Raw genomic sequence first — 23,219 nt, forward strand, 5'->3', positions numbered from 1 at the left:
AAATACCTCTTTTTTCTTTTGAGAGAGAGTCTTGCTCTGTCGCCCAGGCTGGAGTGCAGTGGCCCAATCTCTGCTCACTACCTTCACTTCCTGGGTTCAAGTGATTCTCCTGCCTCAGCCTCCTGAGTAGCTGGGATTATAGGGGCATGCCATCACACCCGGCAAATTTTTGTGTTTTTAGTAGAGATAGGGTTTCACCATGTTGCTCAGGATGGTCTCTATCTCCTGACCTTGTGATCCGCCCACCTTTGCCTCCCAAAGTACTGGGATTACAGGCATGAGCCACCGCGCCCAGACCCAGTACAAATATTTTGTAAGTAAACTGGCTGTTTTCTAACCAACTGAGTAATTTGTTGTATAATAAGCCACCTCACATCAAATATGTTATATTTTTTTAAATATTACAGGCACAGATGCCTGCAGTCTCAGCTATCCAGGGGCTGAGGTGGGATGACTGTTTTAGCCCAGGAGTTCAAGGCCAGTCTGGGCAATATAGTAAGACCATCCTCCCCACCCAACTCCCTTAAAAAAAAAAAAAAAAAAGGGAAGTTATGTATAAACATCTTAACATGGTAGATACTATCAGCACTTCAATTTAGCCTCTTGATTTACTAATTTTGTATAGGTTTAAAAATAAAAGCTCTCTTGCCATATCTGTTTAATCAAGTCGTGTCCATAAGTTACAAGGACAACTGAATAAACAAAATCCCACAAGTTTTAATATCACTGCTTAAATCAGCACGTTTTCAGTATCATGCAACTGAAACAAATATAAAAAAACTGGATGCTGGCTGGGTGCAGTGGCTCACACCTGTAATCCCAGCACTTTGGAAGGCCAAGGTGGGTGGATCACCTGAGGTCAGGAGTTGGAGACCAGCCTGGCCAACATGGAGAAACCCCGTTTCTACTAAAAATACAAATTAGCAGGGCATGGTGGCACATGCCTGTAATCTCAGCTACTCAGGAGGCTGAGGCAGAAGAATCTCTTGAACCCTGAAGGTGAAGGCTGCAGTGAGCTGAGATCACACCACTGAACTCTAGTCTGGGCGATAGAGCAAGACTTTGTCTCAAAAAAAAAAAAAAAAAAATGTATGCTAAGGCAGATACTCATAAGGCTCAAGTAATGAGGTATTAGGGAAGCAGCTAAAAACATGCCACGTAAATATGGTGTATTATCTTTAGACTATGATAGCCAAGAGGGAAGAATCAATAAACATGCCAATTTAGCAGGCCAAAGATACTTGTGCCATACAATATTAGAAAAGTACTGAAGGGATGTGCTGCCCTTTCCTTTGTATGTTATAAGAGAGTACTGAGGAAGATGAGTAAAGTAGGCTGGGTGCAGTGGCTCACGCCCGTAATCTAGAGATTGCAGCGCGCCGAGATCGTGCCACTGAACTTTAGCCTGGGCGACAGAGCAAGACACTGTCTCAAAAAAAATAAATAAACAAATAAAGTCATACTGCCCAAGTTAAAAAATTGTAGGCCAGGAGTGGTGGTTCCTGCCTGTATTTTTTTTTTCTTTCCTTCTTTGTTTTATTTCATGAATTTCTCCTCAAAAAGGCTCCTGCCTGTAATCCTAGCACTTAAGGAGGTTGAAGCAGACTGATCACCGGAGGTCAGGTGTTCAAGACTAGCCTGGTTACCATGGTGAAAGCACATTTCTACTAAAGATACAAAAAATTTAGCCAGGTGTGGTGGTGCATGACTGTAAATCCTAGCTACTTAGGAGGCTGAGGCAGGAGAATGGCTTGAACCTGGGAGGCAGAGGTTGCAGTGAGACGAGATCACGCCATCGCCACTGCACTCCAGCTTGGGCAACAAGAGCAAAACTCCATCTCAGAAAAAAAAAAAAAAACACTGGGCATGGTGGCTCACACCTGTAATCCCAGCACTTTGGGAGGCCGAGGCAGGCAGATCACCTGAGATCAGGAGTACAAGACCAGTCTGACCAACATGGAGAAACCCTGTTTCTAATAAAAATACAAAATCAGCTGGGCATGGTGGCACATGCCTGTAATCCCAGCTACTTGGGAGGCTGAGGCAGCAGAGTCGCCTGAACCCAGGAGGCAGAGGTTGCAATGAGCTGAGATCGCGCCATTGCACTCCAGCCTGGGCAAGAAGAGCAAAACTCCAACTCAAAAAAAAAAAAAAAAACGTAAAATGTATTAAACTTTTATGTTTTTAAATCTTTCAAGAAAATCAAAGAATCAAGAATGTACTTTAATCATCTCAATAGTTTTGGGCAGAGCATGAACTCTCATGAATGCTGAGAATTTTTATCACCATGCAGGTAAAAAATGACTCCTGGCCGGGCACCGTGGGTCACGCCTGTAATCCCAGCACTTTGGGAGGCCGAGGCGGGCAGATCACAAGGTCAAGAGATCGAGACCATGCTGGCCAACATGGTGAAACCTCGTCTAAAAAAAAAGAGACTCCTGTACTAAGATTTGGGTGAAGAAAAGCAATAAAATACACATAAGGTAGAATTGGTTTATGTTTACTGTGATTCCTGCCTGCTGGAAGGATGAAGAAACATCAAACCTAACCTGCAAATGGTATGTATTTATGTGTATGTAATATATGTAGTGCATATGCAAATCTATGTGCATGTATGTGTGTGCTTACACACACACACACACCCCCACACACTTTTTTTTTGAGATGGCATCTCATTCTATTGCCTAGGCTGGAGTGCACTGGCACAATCTCGGCTCACTGCAACCTCCACCTCCCAGGTTCAAGTGATTCTCCTGTGTCAGACTCCTGAGTAGTTGAAATTACAGGTGCACATCACCACATTTGACTTTTTTTTTTTTTTTTTTTTTTTTTTTTTTTTAAGTAGAGTTGGGGTTTCACTATGCTGGCCAGGTTGGTCTCAAACTCCTGACCTCAGGTGATTCACCTGCCTTGGCCTCCCAAAGTCCTGAGATTACAGGAGTGAAACAGTATACCTGGCACACACACATTTTAAGCTCTCCAGGAATAGGTTTTCTTTAGCATCATAAGATGATGATTTCATGTTAGTAACTGTGGTTGATCTCTCAGAGTATAAACATTTCCGTTTTTTTTGAGTCTGGCTCTGTTACCCGGGATGGAGTGCAATGGTGCAATCTCAGCTCACTGCAATCTCCGCCTCCTGGGTTCAAGCGATTCTCCTGCCTCAGACTTCCAAGTAGCTGAGATTACAGGTATGTGCCACCACACCTGGCTAATTTTGTTATTTTTAGTAGAGACAGGATTTCTCCATGTTGGTCAGGCTGGTCTTGAACTCCCGACCTCAGGTGATGTGCTCTCCTTCCAAAGTGCTAGGATTATAGGCGTGAGTCACCGTGCCCAGCCAGCTTGATTGCAATTTTAAATATTAACTTTGTGAATTATTTACATTTTAAAAGTAGACAGTTTTTAAGTACATAAGAAAGGGGTGGAGCTACAGTTAGCTCATATGGAATTCTGCATAAGCTAGCTACCTCCCATCGTATCTATATCAAGGCCCCTAGGAATGGTATTGTTAAGCATGTCAAGAGTCATCTGTGTGTCTACTGTGTCACCAGGGTTGTGGTAGAAAAACAATACTGGTCTTGATAACTGAAGCTCTTAAAATAGTTTTACTGAAATGAATTACTAAAACAGAAGAGTTGTCAGATGGGACGTTTACCAGGCAAGTCTGCAAATTCAAAGTCACCAGTTCAGGACAGTGTGCACCTATATACTTGAGAGCTTCATCTTCTAGCTAGAAAGATTAAAAAAAAAAATTATTATTGACATTGTTTCAAAGAATGTACACATTCATTCATACATTCAAAATACAGCCAACTTGTTTCTTCAAGTTTCGAAGAAACAATGGATCAGAAAACAATAAACTATGAATACATAACAGTATAATTCATATGATTCTCAGCATTTTAAAAATCAGTTTTGACTACATTAAAATTCATATTATCAAATCAAGAAGATGAAGTAAACATTGCCTAGCTTTTGGCCGGGCGCGGTGGCTCAAGCCTGTAATCCCAGCACTTTGGGAGGCCAAGGCGGGTGGATCATGAGGTCAGGAGATTGAGACCATCCTGGTCAACACGGTGAAACCCCATCTCTACTAAAAATCTAAAAAATTAGCTGGGCATTGTGGTGCGTGCCTGTAATCCCAGCTACTCAGGAGGCTGAGGCAGGAGAATTGCCTGAACCCAGGAGGCAGAGGTTGCGGTGAGCCGAGATTGCGCCATTGCACTCCAGCCTGGGTAACAAGAGCGAAACTCTGTCTCAAAAAAAAAAAAAAGCCGGGCGCGGTGGCTCAAGCCTGTAATCCCAGCACTTTGGGAGGCCGAGGCGGGTGGATCACGAGGTCAAGAGATCGAGACCATCCCGGTCAACATAGTGAAACCCCGTCTCTACTAAAAATACAAAAAATTAGCTGGGCATGGTGGCACGTGCCTGTAATCCCAGCTACTCAGGAGGCTGAGGCAGGAGAATTGCCTGAACCCAGGAGGCGGAGGTTGCGGTGAGCCGAGATCGCGCCATTGCACTCCAGCCTGGGTAACAAGAGCAAAACTCTGTCTCAAAAAAAAAAAAAAAAAAAACATTGCCTAGCTTTTATGGGTTTTACTTCTGATAAAATATACCTGACAGTATTTTGCTGAGGGCCCATGAAGCAAAAATAATTTTCAAACTTCTAACAACCCTTGTAAGGTTTTTTATAAACAAATTTTGAGAAGAAACAGCCAAGAAAGGAATCCAGGGTTCATCTCCCACTAGAACAGGTGTCCCCAAACTACGGCCCGTGGGCCACATGCGGCCCCCTGAGGCCATTTATCCAGCCCGCCGCCGCACTTCAGGAAGGGGCACCTCTTTCATTGGTGGTCAATGAGAGGACCATAGTATGTGGTGGCCCTCCAATGGTCTGAGGGACAGTGAACTGGACCCCTGTGTAAAAAGTCTGGGGATGCCTGCACTAGAAGATCAGTGCCATGCTTACAGTGCTGAGAACAGATGGTAAGTAACTGATTATAATGATACATTCCTATCAGTATTTTTCAGGATTCCATAAATAACCAGAAGCTCAAGCTGCTATTTTAAAGCAGTCATACATTTGAAGTTCTCTTTCAAACAATGGAACCCCTCTCATCATGATAAAAGAATGAGGGCATTTTTAATGGAACAAGTTATGGTTTTAGTAACCATTAATAAAACAAAGTAGAGCCTAGCCTTAGTTTGTCAGCCACAATTTAAATCCACTCATTACTTTCCAGATACTAAATAGTCCGTTCTATTTTTCACTATAAAACACTGATAGTAAAATTTCTTTTTTTTTCCTCTGAGATGGAGTCTTGCTCTGTTGCTAGGCTGGAGTGCAGTAGTGCGATCTCAGCTCACTGCAATCTCTGCCTCCCAGATTCAAGCGATTCTCCTTGGTCAGCCTCCCAAGTAGCTGGGATTACAGGCACGTGCCACCACACCCAGCTAATTTTTGTATTTTTAGTAGAGACGGTTTCACCACGTTGGCCTCAATCTCCTGACCTCATGATCCACCTGCCTCAGCCTCCCTAAGTGCTGGGATTAGAGGCATGAACCACCTCACCTGGCCTAATTTTTTTTTGTTTCTGAGACCAACTCTCGCTCTGTCACAAGGCTGGAATGTAGTGGCGCAATCCTGGCTCACTGCAACCTCTGACTCCTAGGTTCAAGCAATTCTCCTGCCTCAGCCTCCTGAGCAGCTGGGACTAAAGCGTGCACCACCACTGATTTTTATATTTTTAATAGAGACAGGGAATTCACCATGTTGGCCACGATGGTCTCGATCTCTTGACCTCAGGTGAAGTAGCACGAGCCACTTCACCTGGCCGAGATAATAAATTTTTTTTTTTTTTTTTTTTTTTTTTGGAGACGGAGTTTCACTCTTGTTACCCAGGCTGGAGTGCAATGGCGCGATCTCGGCTCACCGCAACCTCCGCCTCCTGGGTTCAGGCAATTCTCCTGCCTCAGCCTCCTGAGTAGCTGGGATTACAGGCACACGCCACCATGCCCAGCTAATTTTTTGTATTTTTAGTAGAGACGGGGTTTCACCATGTTGACCAGGATGGTCTCGATCTCTTGACCTCGTGATCCACCCGCCTCGGCCTCCCAAAGTGCTGGGATTACAGGCTTGAGCCACCGCGCCCGGCCGATAATAAAAATTTTAATGACAAAATATGTCGGATTTGTAATGTGTCTGGCAGGAAATAAGTATCAATACTATAAAATGCAGGTTGCTATACACCTGGCATATTTAAGAAACACTGGTGGTTAAAAAAACCAGTGGAAATTGCTAAGACTGCCTTCTTTGCCTATCCAGTTCAAAGTATCAGGCAGTGACAACACAGCAAGTTTTCTTTTTTTTTTTATGAGACGGAGTTTCACTCTTTTTACCCAGGCTGGAGTGCAATGGCGCGATCTTGGCTCACCGCAACCTCCGCCTCCTGGGTTCAGGCAATTCTCCTGCCTCAGCCTCCTGAGTAGCTGGGATTACAGGCACGTGCTACCATGCCCAGCTAATTTTTTGTATTTTTAGTAGAGATGGGGTTTCACCATGTTGACCAGGATGGTCTCGATCTCTCGACCTCGTGATCCACCCGTCTCGGCCTCCCAAAGTGCTGGGATTACAGGCTTGAGCCACCGCGCCTGGCCACAGCAAGTTTTCTTTTCAGCACAATTTAAACTGCATGAAACTCTTCTTGACCATGGTGTATCTTTAATATAATCTTCCCACCTTGTCTCCCTCCTCCTCAAGTTTATTTTTGGTCAGACATTAATTCTTCTCATTCTTTTATGCTAAGGAAATCACTTTAAGTTTTGGTAAGCATGTGTCTTTGGTCAATAATACATACAACTAACCTTTCCCTCAAGACAAACATCTTGGGGCTGCCTACAGAGAGCTCATGATTCTTCTGAATTTCACAGACCCTACATGGAGTATTACCTGCGTGCAGCCTTTTAAGAATAAGGCCTTGAGACCCCCACAGCCTCTCACTAGTGCTTGAATGCCATCCTTGGTTACTTGGTCACACCAGGAAATGTTCAACTGCTCCAACAGTGGACATCCCTCACTTAGGATAAAACAAAATGAGAGAAACATATCACTAAATCCAATTTCAAAGGCACCAACATCTCAATTTATTGGCTATTTAGTAAAGAAATGAAAACATTCCCATTCTTTCCCACAAGAAAAAACATATTTACCTAATGTATATTTAGAAAAAAAGCGAATTTATCCATGTGGTATTCACATGGGACTCCATCATTAGCAGGGTCATCTCAAATCCAGCTTAATGAACAAAAACAAAGCATTATACTGTTTTTCAGATTTATATTCCTTTTGTACTTACCACATATCTCAAAGCTCTCTAGACAGAAAATGGAAATTAAATGATTTATTCTAGTTTACAGAGTAATAATAAAGAGCTCAGATTCAAAGGCAGATTCTCCATCGAGCAACACTATTACCAGTTGCCTATCCCTTATCTTAAATGCTTGGTGGCCGGGCGAGGTGACTCACGCCTGTAATCCCAGCACTTTGGCAGGTGGAGAAGGGAGGATCACAAGGTCAGGAGTTCGAGACAAGCCTGACTAACACAGTGAAACCCCATCTTTACTAAAAATACAAAAATTAGCCAGGCGTGGTGGTGCTCACCTATAATCCCAGCTACTCAGGAGGCTGAGGCAGGAGAATCACCTGAACCCGGGAGGCAGAGGTTGCAGTGAACTGACATTTTGCCACTGCACTCCAGCAAGACTCCGTCTGGGGGGGAGGGGCAGGGGGAAGCTTGGTACCAGAAGTGTTTTAGATTTCAGATTTTGCAATAGTTGTATTATACTTACATGGTTGAGTATCCCATATCTGAAAATCTGAAGTGCCCCAATAAGCATTTCCTTTGAGTGTCACATAATTACTCAAAAAGTTAAGATTTTCAAGCATTTCAGATTTTGGGTTTTTGCTTTTTCTTTTTTTTTTTTTGAGACAGAGTCTTGCTCTGTCACCCAGGCTGTAGTGCAGTAGCAGCAATATCAGGGCTCACTGCAGCTGTGACCTCCAGGGTTCAAGCGATCCTCCCGCTTAAGTCCCTCAAGTAGCACCCAGTTGCATTTTGGATTTCTGAAATAGGGATATTCAACTCACAGTGCCAGAGTAGTAATGAAGCCTTTTTAACTTTTATTTTAAAAAATTACAAAGGCCCTGTGTATTTCCTTATCTGAAATGTTTCTAGAGTACTGCTTTTGTAGGCTGAATTTAGGGTCTCTTATGTCTAATCTCTGCCTTCAAAATATTAGTTTCATTGTTGATCCCATCTCTTCTCATCAGTTTAGCTTCATATTTGGATTATGGACGAATTCCAAGTTTTCTCTAATATTCTTTGGAAAACACTCCATAAATTGTTTGAAATATTCCTGCCTGCTGAAAAGACCCAGAAGATAAAGCCAAGATATTCAGGTTAAAGTTCATTCTCCAATATTAATAGCTTAATTTCAGCCAAGTGACTTTAGGAAGCCTGTCCGAACCTCTCTAAGATTAGCCCCACAGCTCTGTTTTCCCAAAAGTGATGTACTCATTCCTATCATAGCATTTATTCCACAGTAACAGTTGACTGTGAGCAACTTAAGGGCAGCAATATCTTACTCAGTTACATCTCATGGTTGCATCACAGTACCCAGCAGTCAACAACGTTCTAGAATTTCTTATCTGTAAAATGTCCGTCCAATCTACTTCACAAGGCTTTTAAATAAATAATTTATGTGAAAATATTTTATAAATGATAAAAGTTTTATTATCAAATTTATTATCCCATATAGCAAACCATCTTAGGTATATGTGTTCAGTATTCACAAGGAAGGTCTAAAAGGAGCCACATTTTAGATTATTTATACTCTATTTAACTAAATTTATAAGTCTTCTTTTTTCTTGAGATAAGGTCTCATTCTACTGCCCAGCCTGTAGTGCAGTGGCACGATTACAGCTCACTGGAGCTTCAATCTGCTAGGCTCAAGTGATCCTCTTGCCACAGTGGCCCGAACAGCTGGGATTACAGGGACACCCCACCATTCCTGGCTTTTTTTTTTTTTTTTCTTTTTTTAAGTAGAGACAGGGTTTCACCATGTTGCCCAGGCTGGTCTCAAACTCCTGGGCTCAAGCGATCCTCCTACCCTGGCCTCCCAAAGTGCTGAGATTACAGGCCACCATGCCCGTCCTCAGGGACTCTTTTTTTTTTTTTTTTGAGACGGAGTTTCACTCTTGTTACCCAGGCTGGAGTGCAATGGTGCAATCTCGGCTCACCGCAACCTCCGCCTCCTGGGTTCAGGCAATTCTCCTGCCTCAGCCTCCTGTGTAGCTGGGATTACAGGCACGTGCCACCATGCCCAGCTAGTTTTTTGTATATATTTTTTTTTTTTGAGACGGAGTTTCGCTCTTGTTGCCCAGGCTGGAGTGCAATGGCGCGATCTCGGCTCACCGCAACCTCCGCCTCCTGGGTTCAGGCAATTCTCCTGCCTCAGCCTCCTGAGTAGCTTGGATTACAGGCATATGCCACCATGCCCAGCTACTTTTTTGTATTTTTAGTAGAGACGGGGTTTCACCATGTTGACCAGGATGGTCTCGATCTCTTGACCTTGTGATCCACCCGCCTCGGCCTCCCAAAGTGCTGGGATTACAGGCTTGAGCCACCACGCCCGGCCAATTTTTTGTATTTTTAGTAGAGACAGGGTTTCACTATGTTGACCGGGATGGTCTCGATCTCTTGACCTCGTGATCCGCCCACCTCGGCCTCCCAAAGTGCTGGGATTACAGGCTTGAGCCACCGCGCCCGGCCCTCAGGGACTCTTTTTAAAGCACTTTATATACATTAGGTTGAGCCACATGTACCTGTCATTCTTAAAACATGTGAACTGTCAAATACTGGCAAAATTTTATATGGTGTTGCCTAATATCTTGTTAAACCTTAATAAAATGTTATGAGATGATAAGAAAAAGCTCAGAAAGGTTAGTTATGTTTGCTTAAAGTACATGGTTAGTAATCTGGCTCCAGATGCCCGTTTTAAGCACTAGGCTATAACGCATGCCTTCTTTTCTTTTTGTTTTTTTCGATGGAGTCTCCTGCTTATAGCCATTACTGGTAGATAGTGAGGGAAAAAAATGAAAAAAGAAAAAAGAAAAAAAAAAAAGATAGTCTTGCTCTGCTGCCGAGGCTGGAGTGCAATGGCAGGATCTTGGCTCACTACAACCTCCACCTCCCGAGTTCAAGTGATTCTCCTGCCTCAGCCTCCTGAGTAGCTGGGACTACAGGCATGTGCCACCAGGCGCAGGTAACTTTTGTATTTTTAGTAGAGATAGGGTTTCACCAGATTGGCCAGGATGGTCTCAATCTCTTGACCACATGATCCACCCACCTCGGCCTCCCAAAGTGCTGAGATCACAGGTGTGAGTCACTGTGCCCAGCCTCTTTTCTTTTTGAAAATAAGACTTTATAAAAATCTAACCATTCATGTATAAACTGTACTACCCTATTCAGAAATCCTAGTTACCTCTAATCATTTCACTTTGTCACATAATTGTAATTTGGGCAAGTGGTAAAAGAAAATATCTACTCTGAACTACAGAATATATCCATAAAACAGAGTTGCCTTCAATTCCAACTTTATATCAGTTATTTTTTTAAAGTATGTATTTTTTCTGATTACTGGACATACTTATTATAAGAAATTTACCTCAGAGCTTTAAGAGACATGTTTGTTATTGATGTACAGGAAGCCAAGTCAAGGTGCCTGAGTTTGGAACAGAACTTGCTAAGGCTAGTACATGTACTGAAAATGGAAAAAGGAGAAAATAATGAATAAACAAGACAAGTACACATCCTTGGTATATCAGACACTGTTCTCATTAAACCAATGTATATATATAAGAATTGTAAAATTTTCACACCCCTAAAAAAGCAGTTTTCTATCCTAAGACCCTTCACATTAAGGAAGAGACAGATACCATTCACAAAGAAGAAATGCTGTGCTGCGTATGAAATTTTGCATAAGGGGAAGATTGTGTTTGATTCACATTTCAAAATGTTAACAGCACTTAACAGTGTGGTACGTCTAAGTGAGTTCTAAGAGACCTATATGCATTTTGCAAATCCGAAAAACCAGAAAGCTAATGGCTATCTACTAGCATGTAGTCAAACATGAAGAAGAAAAGCTCTGCATGTTTTTTCACTTAAATCCCTAATCAAGATAATCATTTGCATAACAATATTATGTAGGAACTGGATTTTTCCAAGGTATACAAAGGATGGATCAGGTACTGGCCTGAAAAAAGTAAGTTATGTATTAAAGACTTTTTTTCTGGTGGTCAATTTCTCATTTTAATTTTTAACAAATCATGAGAGACTTCAAATATAAACAAGAGTAAATAACACAGAGAACCCACATGTACCATCGGTAAACTTCAACATTTCTCAATATTCTTTTTTTTTTTTTTTTGAGACAGTCTTGATCTGTTGCCCAGGCTGGAGAGAAGTGATGCAGTCTTGGCTCACTGCAACCCCCACCTCCCAGGTTCAAGCAATTCTGCCTCAGCCTCCTGAGTAGCTAGGACCACAAACACGTGCCACCATACCTAGCTAATTTTTCATATTTTTAGCAGAGACAGGGTTTTTCCATGTTAGCCAGGCTGGTCTCAAACTCCTGGCCTCAAGTAATCCACCCACTTGGCCTCCCAAATTGCTGGGATTATAAATGTGAGCCACTGGGCCTGGCCCAGCATTTATCAATATTCTACTATTAAATATTTTTATTTATTGGGAGGCTGAGGCGGGTAGACTGCCTGAGGTCAGGAGTTCTAGACCAGCCTGACTAACATGGTGAAACCCCCTCTCTACTAAAAAGACAAAATTAGCTGGATGTGGTGGTGCATGCTTGTAATCCCAGCTACTTGGGAGGCTGAGGCAGGAGAATGGCTTGAGCCCAGGAAGTGGAGGTTGCACTGAGCCAAGACTGCACCACTGCATTCCAGCCGGGCAACAAGAGCAAAAGTCCACCTAAAAAAAAAAACTTATTCCATCTCTTCTTCCCCACTTTTTTATTCCAGGATTGTAAAGTCAATTCCAGACATATCATTTTACCTGTAAATATTTCAGTATCTATTTCTAATAGGTAAGTACTTTAATTCCTTAATATCATATGATACCTAAATGTGTTAATTTTTCTCCAATTATTATCATACATGTTTTTGACAAGTTCATTTGTTCAAATTAGGATCCAAATAGAAGTCACACTTTCTCTTTTGCTGATATGTCTCCTAGATCTTTGTGTGGGCCAATGTTTTCATTTCTTTTTTCTTTTTTTGTTAGAGACAGGATCTCACTCTGTCACTTCGGCTGGAATGCAGTGGCACGATCATAGCTCAATGTAACCTCCAACTCCTGGGCTCAAGCAATCTCCCACCTCAACCTCCTGAGTAGCAAGGACTACAGATACGTGCGACCACACCTAATTCTTGTAGAGACAGGGTCTCACTATGATGCCCAGGCTAATCTTGAATTTCTGGCTTCAAGTGATCCTCTTGCCTTGGCCTTCAAAGTGTTGGGATTACAAGCATGAGCCACTGAACTCGGCCTTATTTTATTGTTGATTGGCATTTCCATTCTTTTTGAAAATATATAAATATGGAGATTATATAGAATATATAAAGTCTTCTGGCCCTACAAAAGGTATATTATACAAACTCCTCTGTAGTTTGCTTTCATCATTTAACAATATCTCCTGAAAAATCACTCCTGAGTATTATATAGAGCCTTGTTGTCTACTGATAGATGCTTGTAGTTTCCTATCTTTTGCTATTATGAATAATATAGTAGCCTTGTACATATGTATTATGTTTTCACCAATGCGTCTTGGGATAAAATAGATTCTGACAAAAAAGCATTAATTACATGTCACTTTTCTAGATACCAAGTGATCAAATTCTTAATCTTTATAACACTAAGTACTCAAAGGAAGCAAAAATTAAAAGATTACTTATCTAAAGTATATGTAGTGCTACTGGTATAAAGAAATGGTGGGGAAAGAGGTGACTATATTTCATCTCTTACAGTAAAGATTTCTAAATCAATCTATAGAAATACTTATTAGTAGAGTTAATGAATAACTACCTTCTACTACCTTCTATGTCTAATTTCTGTGACTGTAAGCCTCTTTTTTTTTTTTTTTTTCCCAATGGCTGCATTTTTATTTTTTAATATTGCAAAACGTTCTAATCACAACAAATGAGAGTCAGTTTTAATTGGCAAAACAGGTTATCACAAACACACGCTGGGTCACGAATTGCTGTTGTGTGAAGCTTGAGAAACGTGTTTCATGTTTGAGAAGCACAGAGAAGTGGTTAATTCAGACAACTGGGGAAGGCTGCACACATGCAAATCGCCAGTTTAAAAAAGCAGAGCCCACCTACCAACCACACACACACACACAGTACCACGCTCCACAGTCTAACTTTTCGGAGTAATGGGGTCGGGCAGATCGTGGCTCCCAGGCATCCCGCAAAGTAGGCGGGTCACCTTAGGGGCGACCTTTACCCGCTCAAAAATTCGTCTCACATTAGCAGTGAGGATTCGGGCGTCACCCCGAATCGTTATTTTCCTTACTCATAAGTTTAAGGCATGACTGTAAGCCTCTTAAGGATGAAGAAATAAGCTTAATTTCCTTTAGATCATGACCAAAGCAGACTCAGCTTATTTAGTGAATCATTTTCATTCAATAACTGCTCTCAGGACGGAGTATCATAAGCTGTTTAGTCCTGTGTTTAAGATTTTAATCTTTAGATAAAATTATGTTTATTGTAGCTTTTAATTGATATCTACTAGCATCTTGAAATATAAATATGGCTAATGTAGGAAGGCCTAAAAAAAAAAATATATAAATAATCCCAGTAATGTGTATTATTAGTATCCCTACTGTATATACATTGACTACAATTATTAAAAGTTTCACCTTAAATATCAAAGATAGAATTCCAAAGTAAGTTTCTTATTCCACTTCTACTTTGATGTTGCTTTCTCTTTTAAAAATCTTTCCTCTACAAAACCAAGATAAAATTTGCTAGATATAGTTAGCGCCCTGAATTTAAAGCTAATATCAGCCAGACATAAGGGGCTATGACTTACCCTCCTAAAATAAAATACTTACGCGTCTGTTGTCTTTGTACACCCATTTAGATTCAGTACTTCAATGTTCCTGCAGTTTTGTGCAAAGGTTCTTTGTGGGAAAGAAAATAAAAGGTTTCAAATGAAATGGGCAAAATTCCAGTCATTAAAAAATAAAACATATTATTGGTAATATTGATTGTTGATACCTGTGATACTGTGATATAAGGAAAAAACACATATTTGGTCTTCATCCTCGGTTCTTGGCATACAGTCACTAAAATCCTTGTAGTTTCCTGAGTGATAGTGTCTTTTGTTATAGGTTAGTGAAAAGTAACCATGATTACTTTTGCACCAACCTAATAGAATATTTTGTCTTCAATCATGTCTACAATCAAGGAATCTCTGTAAAAACCCCTAAATAATAGGGATCAGAGAGCTTCTGGGTTGGGGAAAGTAACCATATACCAGGAGGGCAGTACACCTCAACTCCATGGGGACAGAAGCTCCTGTGCCTGGGAACCTTCTAGACCCTGCGTTACACACTTCTTCATATTCCTTCTACCTCAGCCTCCCTAAATGCTAGGATTACAGATGTGAGCCACTGAGCTGGCCATGATGTTTTTGTGTGTGGTTTTTTTTGTTTTTTTTTTTTTGAGACAGAGACTCTCTCTGTCACCCAGGCTGGAGTACAATTGTGCGATCTCAGCTCAGTGCAGCCGCCGCCTCCCAGGTTCAAGTGATTCTCCTGCTTCAGCCTCCTGAGTAGCTGGAATTATAGGTAAGCGCTACCATGCCCAGCTAAGTTTTTGTATTTTAAGTAGAGACAGGGTTTCACATGTTGGTCAGGCTGGTCTTGGAACTCCTGACCTCAAGTGACCCACACACATTGGCCTCCCAAAGTGTGCTGTTGATTCCAGACTTGGGCCACTGGACCTGGCTTAAATTAATTTTCAATTATAAATTATTCAAACCTAACTTTAAAAATTATTTTAAATTTAAAATAAATTAAATGATTGCTTATTTTTAGAGAAAAGGTCTTCCTCTGTCACTCAAGCTATAGTACAGTAGCATAGTCACAGCTCACTATAGCCTCAACATCCCAGGCTCAAGTGATCCTCCAACCTCAGTCTCCCAAGTAGCTGGGTTTACAGGCATATGTCACATAACCTGGTTAATTAAAAAAACTTTTTTGTAGATATTGGGGCCTTGCCATGTTGCCTAGATTGATCTTATACTCCTGGCCTCAAGTAATCTTCCCACCTAGTCTCCCAAAGTACTGGGGCCACTGCTCAGGTTAGGTTTAACCATAACGCTAAACACTGATCTTTGTGTCAGCCTAAATTAACATTATCTTATCTTTTGAGTAAATGAAAGTTTTTACAAAAAGAACTAGGCTGGGTGCTGTGGCTCACACCTATAATTCCAGCACTTTGGGAGGCTGAGGCAAAAGGACTGCTTGAGTGCAAGAGTTTGAAACCAGCTTGGACAACAAAATGAGACTGTCTCTATAAAAAATTTTTAAAAATTAGCCAGCCATTGTGGTACACGTCTTTAGTCACAGCTACTCAGGAAGGGGAGGACTGTTTGAGTCTAGGAGTTCAAGGTTGCGGTGAGCCATGATCACGCCAGGGCACTATAGCCTGGGTAACAGTGTGGGACCTTGTCTCAAAACATAAAGTAAATATAATTAATTAATTAATTTTAAAAAAGCTTCTCAAAGTTCCAAAAGAACCACTTATGATGAGGAATCTGGGTTTTTTCAGGCAGTACTTTGTTCTTGTTTATTGTTAAAACTACATTTCCTATTACTGGATATTTTCAGTATGTGTGGTTGCATTTTTATAGCTTAGGAATTTTAAAACTATTTTAGCCTTTTCTGGGTGAGATGGTGCTGCTCTTTACTTCCATCAAGAAAATCAATCAACTGTCATGTTTTTACCTTAATGCATTGTCTCCCACTCCAAGACATCCACGAAGACTTAACTTTCGTAAAAAGCCCCCACATCGTTTTGAAATATTCTCCACTACCCGGCCCTGTAAAAACGGACAGGCAAACAAAAAGATAACCCACCTCATTACTTTTGAAAAGAATACGTCCTCCTTTTTAACAATTTATAAACAAAGAGAAAATGCTTCCATTATGACCTAATTAATTTAAAAGGAAAATTGCAACTTACCCTAAGAAAGCTTTCCTGATTAACCCGTTATCACTTGAATCATGCCTAAACCCTATATTCTTATTTTGTTCAACTTGTAAAATATATTCTGTATTTGAGAAAATGATCTTCTATAGATCTCTACGGCACTATATGCATATATACTGCCCAGTTGGGTTAAGCCACAGCTACTGAAGGATAGCAACTACATTTATTTTTTTGTATCTTTCCCAAAATGTGTACTGTAATACTCTGCTTATAGCAGGGACTTAATGAACATTTAACAGTTTAAATGTTAACAAAAAATTTAACAAAAGCTGTCCAGGTGCAGTGGCTCCTGCCTGTCATCCCAGCACTTTGAGAGGCTGAGGTAGGCAAATTATTTGAGGTCAGGTGTTCAAGACAGGCTTGGCCAACATGGCAAAACCTGGCAAAACCTGATCTCTACTAAAAATACAAAAATTAGCCAGGCCAGGTGGTGCACACATCTGTAGTCCCGGCGTCTCGGGAGGCTGAGGCATGAGAATTGCCTGAACCCAGGATGTGGAGGCTGCAGTGAGCCAAGACCACACCACTGCACTCCAGCCTGGGTAACAAAATGAGATTCCATCTCAAAAACAACAACAACAACAAAACCCAAAAGCTTGCTGAATAATTTTGTGGGTGGTGTTGCTTTAAATATTTATATCCATGAAGATTATAGAATTGTGAAAAACAAAATCCAATATAATGCTAGTGGGTATTATTTTAAAAGCACTTTCTTTTTTTTTGAGATGGAGTTTCGCTCTTGTTACCCAGGCTGGAGTGCAATGGCGCAATCTCGGCTCACCGCAACCTCCGCCTCCTGGGTTCAAGCAATTCTCCTGCCTCAGCCTCCTGAGTAGCTGGGATTACAGGCAAGCGCCACCATGCCCAGCTAATTTTTTGTATTTTTAGTAGAGACGGGGTTTCACCATGTTGACCAGGATGGTCTCGATCTCTCGACCTCGTGATCCACTCGCCTCAGCCTCCCAAAGTGCTGGGATTACAGGCTTGAGCCACCACGCCCGGCTTAAAAGCACTTTCTAAAGATAATGGAAGGTTCATCTCAGGCATTAAAAAACTTCTTCCATGGATTCAAGAAAATTCATTTCTGTTGCAACTTAAAAAAAATCTTTTTTTTTTTTTTTTTTTTTTTTTTTTTTCTGAGATGAAGTTTCGCTTTGTTGCCCGGGCTGGAGTGCAGGGGCGTAATCTCAGCTCACTGCAACCTCCACCTCCTGGGTTCAAGCAATTCTCCTGCCTCGGTCTCCTAAGTAGCTGGGATTACAAGCATGTGCTGCCATGCCCGGCTAATTTTGTATTTTTAGTAGAGATGGTGTTTCACCATGTTGGCCACGGTTGGTCTCGAACTCCTGACTTCAAGTGACACGCCCACCTCGGCCTCCCGAAATGCTAGGATTACAGGTGTGAGCCATTCTGTGTAGCCTCAAAAAATCTCATTCAATCCTCACGAAGCCACAAAGAAGCTATTATTTCTACTTTCCTGATGAGAAGACTAAGAACCACAGAGTTCAAATTCAGTTTAAAATAATTTAAGCTTAAGCTATTCTCCATTTTATAGTTAATAGGCTATACTAAGAGATAAAACATAGTGTAAAAAGTGAGAGGAAAAAAATCTCTCTAGCAAAAACAATGGTTTTGGCCTTATTCAATCTTCATTCTCCACAAGAAATTGTCTCACTGCCAGGCATGGTAGCTCATGCCTGTAATCCCAGTACCTTGGGAGGTGGAGGCAGCTGGATCACAAGGTCAGGACTTTTGAGACTAGTCTGAACAACATAGTGAAACCCCATCTCTACTAAAAATACAAAAAATTAGCTGGGTATGGTGGCAGACACCTGTAATCCCGGCTACTCGGGAGACCAAGGCAGGCGAATTGCTTGAACTGGGAGGTGAAGGTTGCAGTGAGCAGAGACTGCACCACTGTACTCCAGCCTGGGCAACCAAGCAAAACTACATCTCAAAAAAAAAAAAAAAAAAAAAGCCTCAAGAACCAAAACACATTATCTCAAAAAAATAATATACAAATGCCATCCCAAGAAGTTGTGACTCTATTTGTTCTTCAATAAACATATAAAATGTCTTCACTAAAATAAGCAAACGTAAGTTAAATGTTTCTACTGCAAAAACAAACTTTTAGTCGTATTTCAGGACCAAAGAGTTCTATTTAGTTCTATTAATACTAAGTAATTGTACTACTTAAATGAAATAATTTGGCTCATTCTCAAAAACTACAGAAACTCTTGGGAACTTTGGAGGTTCCAGTAAAGTTCAGATGAACTGAAAATAATAGTCCCCCTTCTCTAAGGAAAATGAGATTAATATGGTTAGGGCTAATCTGTTCCATGCTGTAATTACTAACATGAAAATTGGGGCCACACACCACTTAATTATACCTCAATATCCCTCTGGAAATCAAATAGGTCAATTCGCTGCCAGTTACTGCCATCCAGAGCAAGAACATTCCAGGCCTGTTTTAAAGAAAAAGAGACAAAATGAGCAGAAGCTAAAATGAAGGGGAAGAGGCAGCAATATTCAAGTTTACAATTCAACCAAATGACTGAAATGAATCCAAAAATATATCAGGCCCTACCACTTACTCCCAAATGATGTGCCTTATTCCTGACCCATACTTTCTTCTCCAATTAGATAATCTCATAAATGAGTGGGTACCAGAAACTAGCAGCTACAAAAGATCTTAGGCCGGGCATGGTGACTCAAATTTATAATCCCATCACTTTGGGAGGCCAAGGTGGAAGGATCACGTGAGCCCAGGAGTTCCAGACCAGCCTGGGCAATGCAGCAAAACTCGATCTCTATAAATTTTTTTTTTTTTTTGAGACGGAGTTTCGCTCTTGTTACCCAGGCTGGAGTGCAATGGCGCAATCTCGGCTCACCACAACCTCCGCCTCCTGGGTTCAGGCAATTCTCCTGCCTTAGCCTCCTGAGTAGCTGGGATTACAGGCACGCGCCACCATGCCCAGCTAATTTTTAGTATTTTTAGTAGAGACGGGGTTTCACCATGTTGACCAGGTTGGTCTCGATCTCTCGACCTTGTGATCCACCCGCCTCGGCCTCCCAAAGTGCTGGGATTACAGGCTTGAGCCACCGCGCCCGGCCTTACAAAAAAATTTAAAACGTTGGCCAGGCACGGTGGCTCACACCTGTAATCCCAGCACTTTGGGAGGCTGAGGTGGACAGATTATCTGAGGTCAGGAGTTCAAGACCAGCCTGGCCAACATGGTGAAACCTCGTCTCTACTAAAAGTACAAAAATTAGCCAGGTGTGGTGGCACGCACCTGTAATCTCAGCTACTTGGGAGGTTGAGGCAGGAGAATCACTTGTACCCAGGAGGGAGAAGTTGCAGTGAGCCAAGATTGTACCACTGCACTCTAGCCTGTGCAACAGAGCGAGACTCCATCTCAAAAAAAAAAAATTTTAAAAGGTCAATTAGCCAGGTGTGGTGGCACATGCCTGTAGTCCCACCTACTCAGAAGGGTGAGATGGGAGAATCACATAAGTCCAGGAAGTCAAGGCTGCAATGATCCATGATCTCACCACTGTAATCCAGCCTGGGAGGCAGAGCAAGACCCTGGCAAAAAAAACAAAAAACAAAACTATCACCCCCACACCCCCACATACACATAAATGAGAGAAGTTAAGGAAAGGGCAGGTTGTGATAAATATATCATAGCCAGGTGTTTTCTAACCAGAAAATTCTAATTTCTAATCCCAAAATGAGACAAAAGTTCAGTTGATGAAAAGCAAGTCTTTCTTCTATTCTTAAACCTCAAAAAGATGAGGGTAAAACCAAACATCAAATAGGACAGTACTCTGAATACTGCTCTATTCTCACTCACTCTCTCTCTACATATATAGACAGAGAGTTGTGTGTGTGTGTGTGTGTGTGTGTGTGTGTGTATATATGTGTGTGTGTGTGTGTGTGTGTATATATATATATATATATATATATATATATATATATATATATATACACAGAGAGAGAGAGAGAGAGAGAGAGAGAGAGAGAGAGAGAGAGAGGTGTATTTCTTGAGACAGGGTATCAGTATCACTGTCACCCAGGATGGAGTGCAGTGGCTCAATCATGGCTCACTTGAAGCCCGGACCCCCTCCCCCAGCTCAAGCAATCCTCCCACCTCAGCCTCCTAAGTATCTGGAACCACAGCCATGCACCACCACATCTGGCTAATTTTTTAAATTTTCTGTAGAGATAGGGTCTCCCTATGTTGCCCAGGCTAGTCTCAAACTTCTGGCCTCAAGCAATCCTTCCATCTTGGCCTCCCAAAGTAGAGGGATTACAAGTGTGAGCCACCAAGCCCAGCCTTGGTTCAATATTTATTTGATATTCATATCCTATCACTTGGTAGGACTTACAACTGTGAGATGGATGGTGATTTGGGACTTAGAAAAGACACCATCGGCTGGGTGTGGTGGCTCACACCTGTAATCTACCAGGCCCAGCCTTAGTTCTAATATTTATTTGCTATCCATATCCTATCACCTGGTAGGACTTACAACTGTGATGTGGCGATTTAGGACTTAGAAAAGACACTATCGGCCAGGCATGGTGGCTGGTGCCTATAATCCCAGCACTTTGGGAGGCCTAGGTGGCGTGATCACCTAAGGAGTTCTACACTAGCCTGGTCAACATGGCAAAACCCCATCTCTACTAAAAGTAGAGAAATTAGCTGGGCTTGGTAGTGGGTACCTGTAATCCCAGCTACTCAGGAGGCTAAGGTAGGAGAACTGCTTGAACCTGGAAGGTGGAGGTTGTAGTGAGCTGAGACCATGCCACTGCACTCCAGCCTGGGCAATGAAAGATTTTGTCTCAAAAGAGAAAAAAAAAAAAAGACATTATAATTTCTCTGAAATCTTTATTTTTTGAGGCAGAGTTTTGCTCTTGTTGCCCAGGCTGGAGTGCAATGGCACAATCTCAGCTCACTGCAATCTCTGCCTCCCAGGTTCAAGCAATTCTCCTGCCTCAGCCTCCTGAGTAGCTGGGATTACAGGCATGCGCCACCATGCATGGCTAATTTTGTGTTTTTAGTAGAGACAAGGTTTCACTATATTGGTCAGGCTGGTTTCAAACTCCTGATCTCGTGATCCGCCCACCTTGGCCTCCCAAAGTGCTGGGATTACAGGCGTGAGCCACCACCGTACCGAACCTCTCTGAAATTTTTAAAAGGAAATTCTGGATATACTTACAAGCCCCAGGATAATTACTGTCACACAACCACCAAAAAAGATGCCAGGGGTATGACAGTAAGCAAGTAGTTACCATTCTAGAAACGTCTAAAGTTTTCTCAGATGTTCCACATTACTTTTATTTTTATGGCTTTTTCCAGTGGTTTCTTAAATGACTAGCCATGAAGGAAATAGATAAAATTTTTTTTTTTTTTGGGAGACGGAGTTTCGCTCTTGTTACCCAGGCTGGAGTGCAATGGCGCGATCTCGGCTCACCGCAACCTCCGCCTCCTGGGTTCAGGCAATTCTCCTGCCTCAGCCTCCTGAGTAGCTGGGATTACAGGCACGCACCACCATGCCCAGCTAATTTTTTGTATTTTTAGTAGAGACGGGGTTTCACCATGTTGACCAGGTTGGTCTCGATCTCTCGACCTTGTGATCCACCCGCCTCGGCCTCCCAAAGTGCTGGGATTACAGGCTTGAGTCACCGCGCCTGGCTAGATAAAATTTTTAAAGATCACGTGTTTAATAGATTCATAGGCTAAATACACCTCTGATTTGGTATGGTATTTCTTATTTCCTTATACTACTTTCTCCAGCAAGCAGGAAAATATCTATAACTCAGACTAAAATTAGGAATGACAGAGTCCTCTCTAGAGTCTACATTTAAAAAACAAAACAAAACTTTACAGAGAACAGCAGGATAAGTACTTATGATCCTCAACTATACAAATTTAATTTAAAATTTTTCATTTTCCCTACCATTTTTATTTTATTTTTTTATTTTTATTTTTTTTTGAGACAGAGTCTTATCCTGTTGCCCAAGCTGGAGTGCGGTGGTATAATCTTGGCTCACTGCAACCTTGGCCTCCCAGGTTCAACTGATTCCAGTGCCTTAGCCGACTGAGTAACTGGGATTACAGGTATGAACCATCAGGCCCCAAAAAATTTTTTTTTGTTTGTTTTTTTTTTGAGATGGAGTTTTGCTCTCTTGTTACCCAGGATGGAGTGCAATGGCGCGATCTTGGCTCACCGCAACCTCCGCCTCCTGGTTCAGGCAATTCTCCTGCCTCAGCCTCCTGAGTAGCTGGGATTACAGGCACACACCACCATGCCCAGCTAATTTTTTTTTTTTTTTTTTGTATTTTAGTAGAGACGGGGTTTCACCATGTTGACCAGGATGGTCTCGATCTCTTGACCTTGTGATCCACCCGCCTCAGCCTCCCAAAGTGCTGGGATTACAGGCTTGAGCCACCACACCCGGCCACTTTTTTTTTGTACTTTTAGTAGAGACAAGGTTTTGGCATGTTGGCCAGGCTGGTCTTGAACACCTGACCTCAGGTGATCCGCCTGCCTTGGTCTCCCAAAGTGCTGGGATTACAGGTGTCAGCCACTGTGCCCAGCCACGCCTTCTATTCTTTAAAAGTTAACACATGTTAAGAAAGAAGAAAAATCTATAAATAAAAACAATATTTAAGGTGGCTCATGCCTGTAACCCAGCACTTTGGGAGGCTAAGGCAGGAGGATTGCTTGAGCTCAGGAGATCCAACCAGTCTGAGCAACATAAAGAGAACCCATCTCTTTTTTTTTTTTTTTTTTTTTTTGAGACGGAGTGTCGCTCTTGTTACCCAGGCTGGAGTGCAATGGCGCGATCTTGGCTCAC

The 23,219-nt window shown here is 41.9% G+C and overlaps 1 protein-coding gene and 1 non-coding gene across 4 annotated transcripts in view; both read right to left on the reverse strand.

Moving 5' to 3' along the window:
• FBXL20 (F-box and leucine rich repeat protein 20) overlaps positions 1-23,219 on the reverse strand; it is a 124,877-nt gene that overhangs the window by 28,454 nt on the left and 73,204 nt on the right. For 2 of the 3 annotated variants that reach the window (XM_010341802.2, XM_003931186.4), the window contains exons 4-9: positions 18,748-18,822; positions 16,093-16,187; positions 14,194-14,262; positions 10,729-10,824; positions 6,953-7,079; positions 3,659-3,733 (exon numbers count right to left, since the gene is read on the reverse strand). In XM_010341802.2, the coding sequence (XP_010340104.1) occupies positions 3,659-3,733; positions 6,953-7,079; positions 10,729-10,824; positions 14,194-14,262; positions 16,093-16,187; positions 18,748-18,822 (537 nt within the window). The remainder of the gene's footprint in view (positions 1-3,658; positions 3,734-6,952; positions 7,080-10,728; positions 10,825-14,193; positions 14,263-16,092; positions 16,188-18,747; positions 18,823-23,219) is intronic. The other variant, XM_074388691.1, reaches the window with a different exon arrangement.
• On the reverse strand, positions 13,520-13,669 carry LOC120367099 (U12 minor spliceosomal RNA). Its single transcript, XR_005581583.1, has one exon. It is a non-coding gene; the product is annotated as a U12 minor spliceosomal RNA (small nuclear RNA).

The sequence above is a fragment of the Saimiri boliviensis genome, chromosome 17, assembly GCF_048565385.1.
Source record: "Saimiri boliviensis isolate mSaiBol1 chromosome 17, mSaiBol1.pri, whole genome shotgun sequence".
NCBI lineage: Eukaryota > Metazoa > Chordata > Mammalia > Primates > Cebidae > Saimiri > Saimiri boliviensis.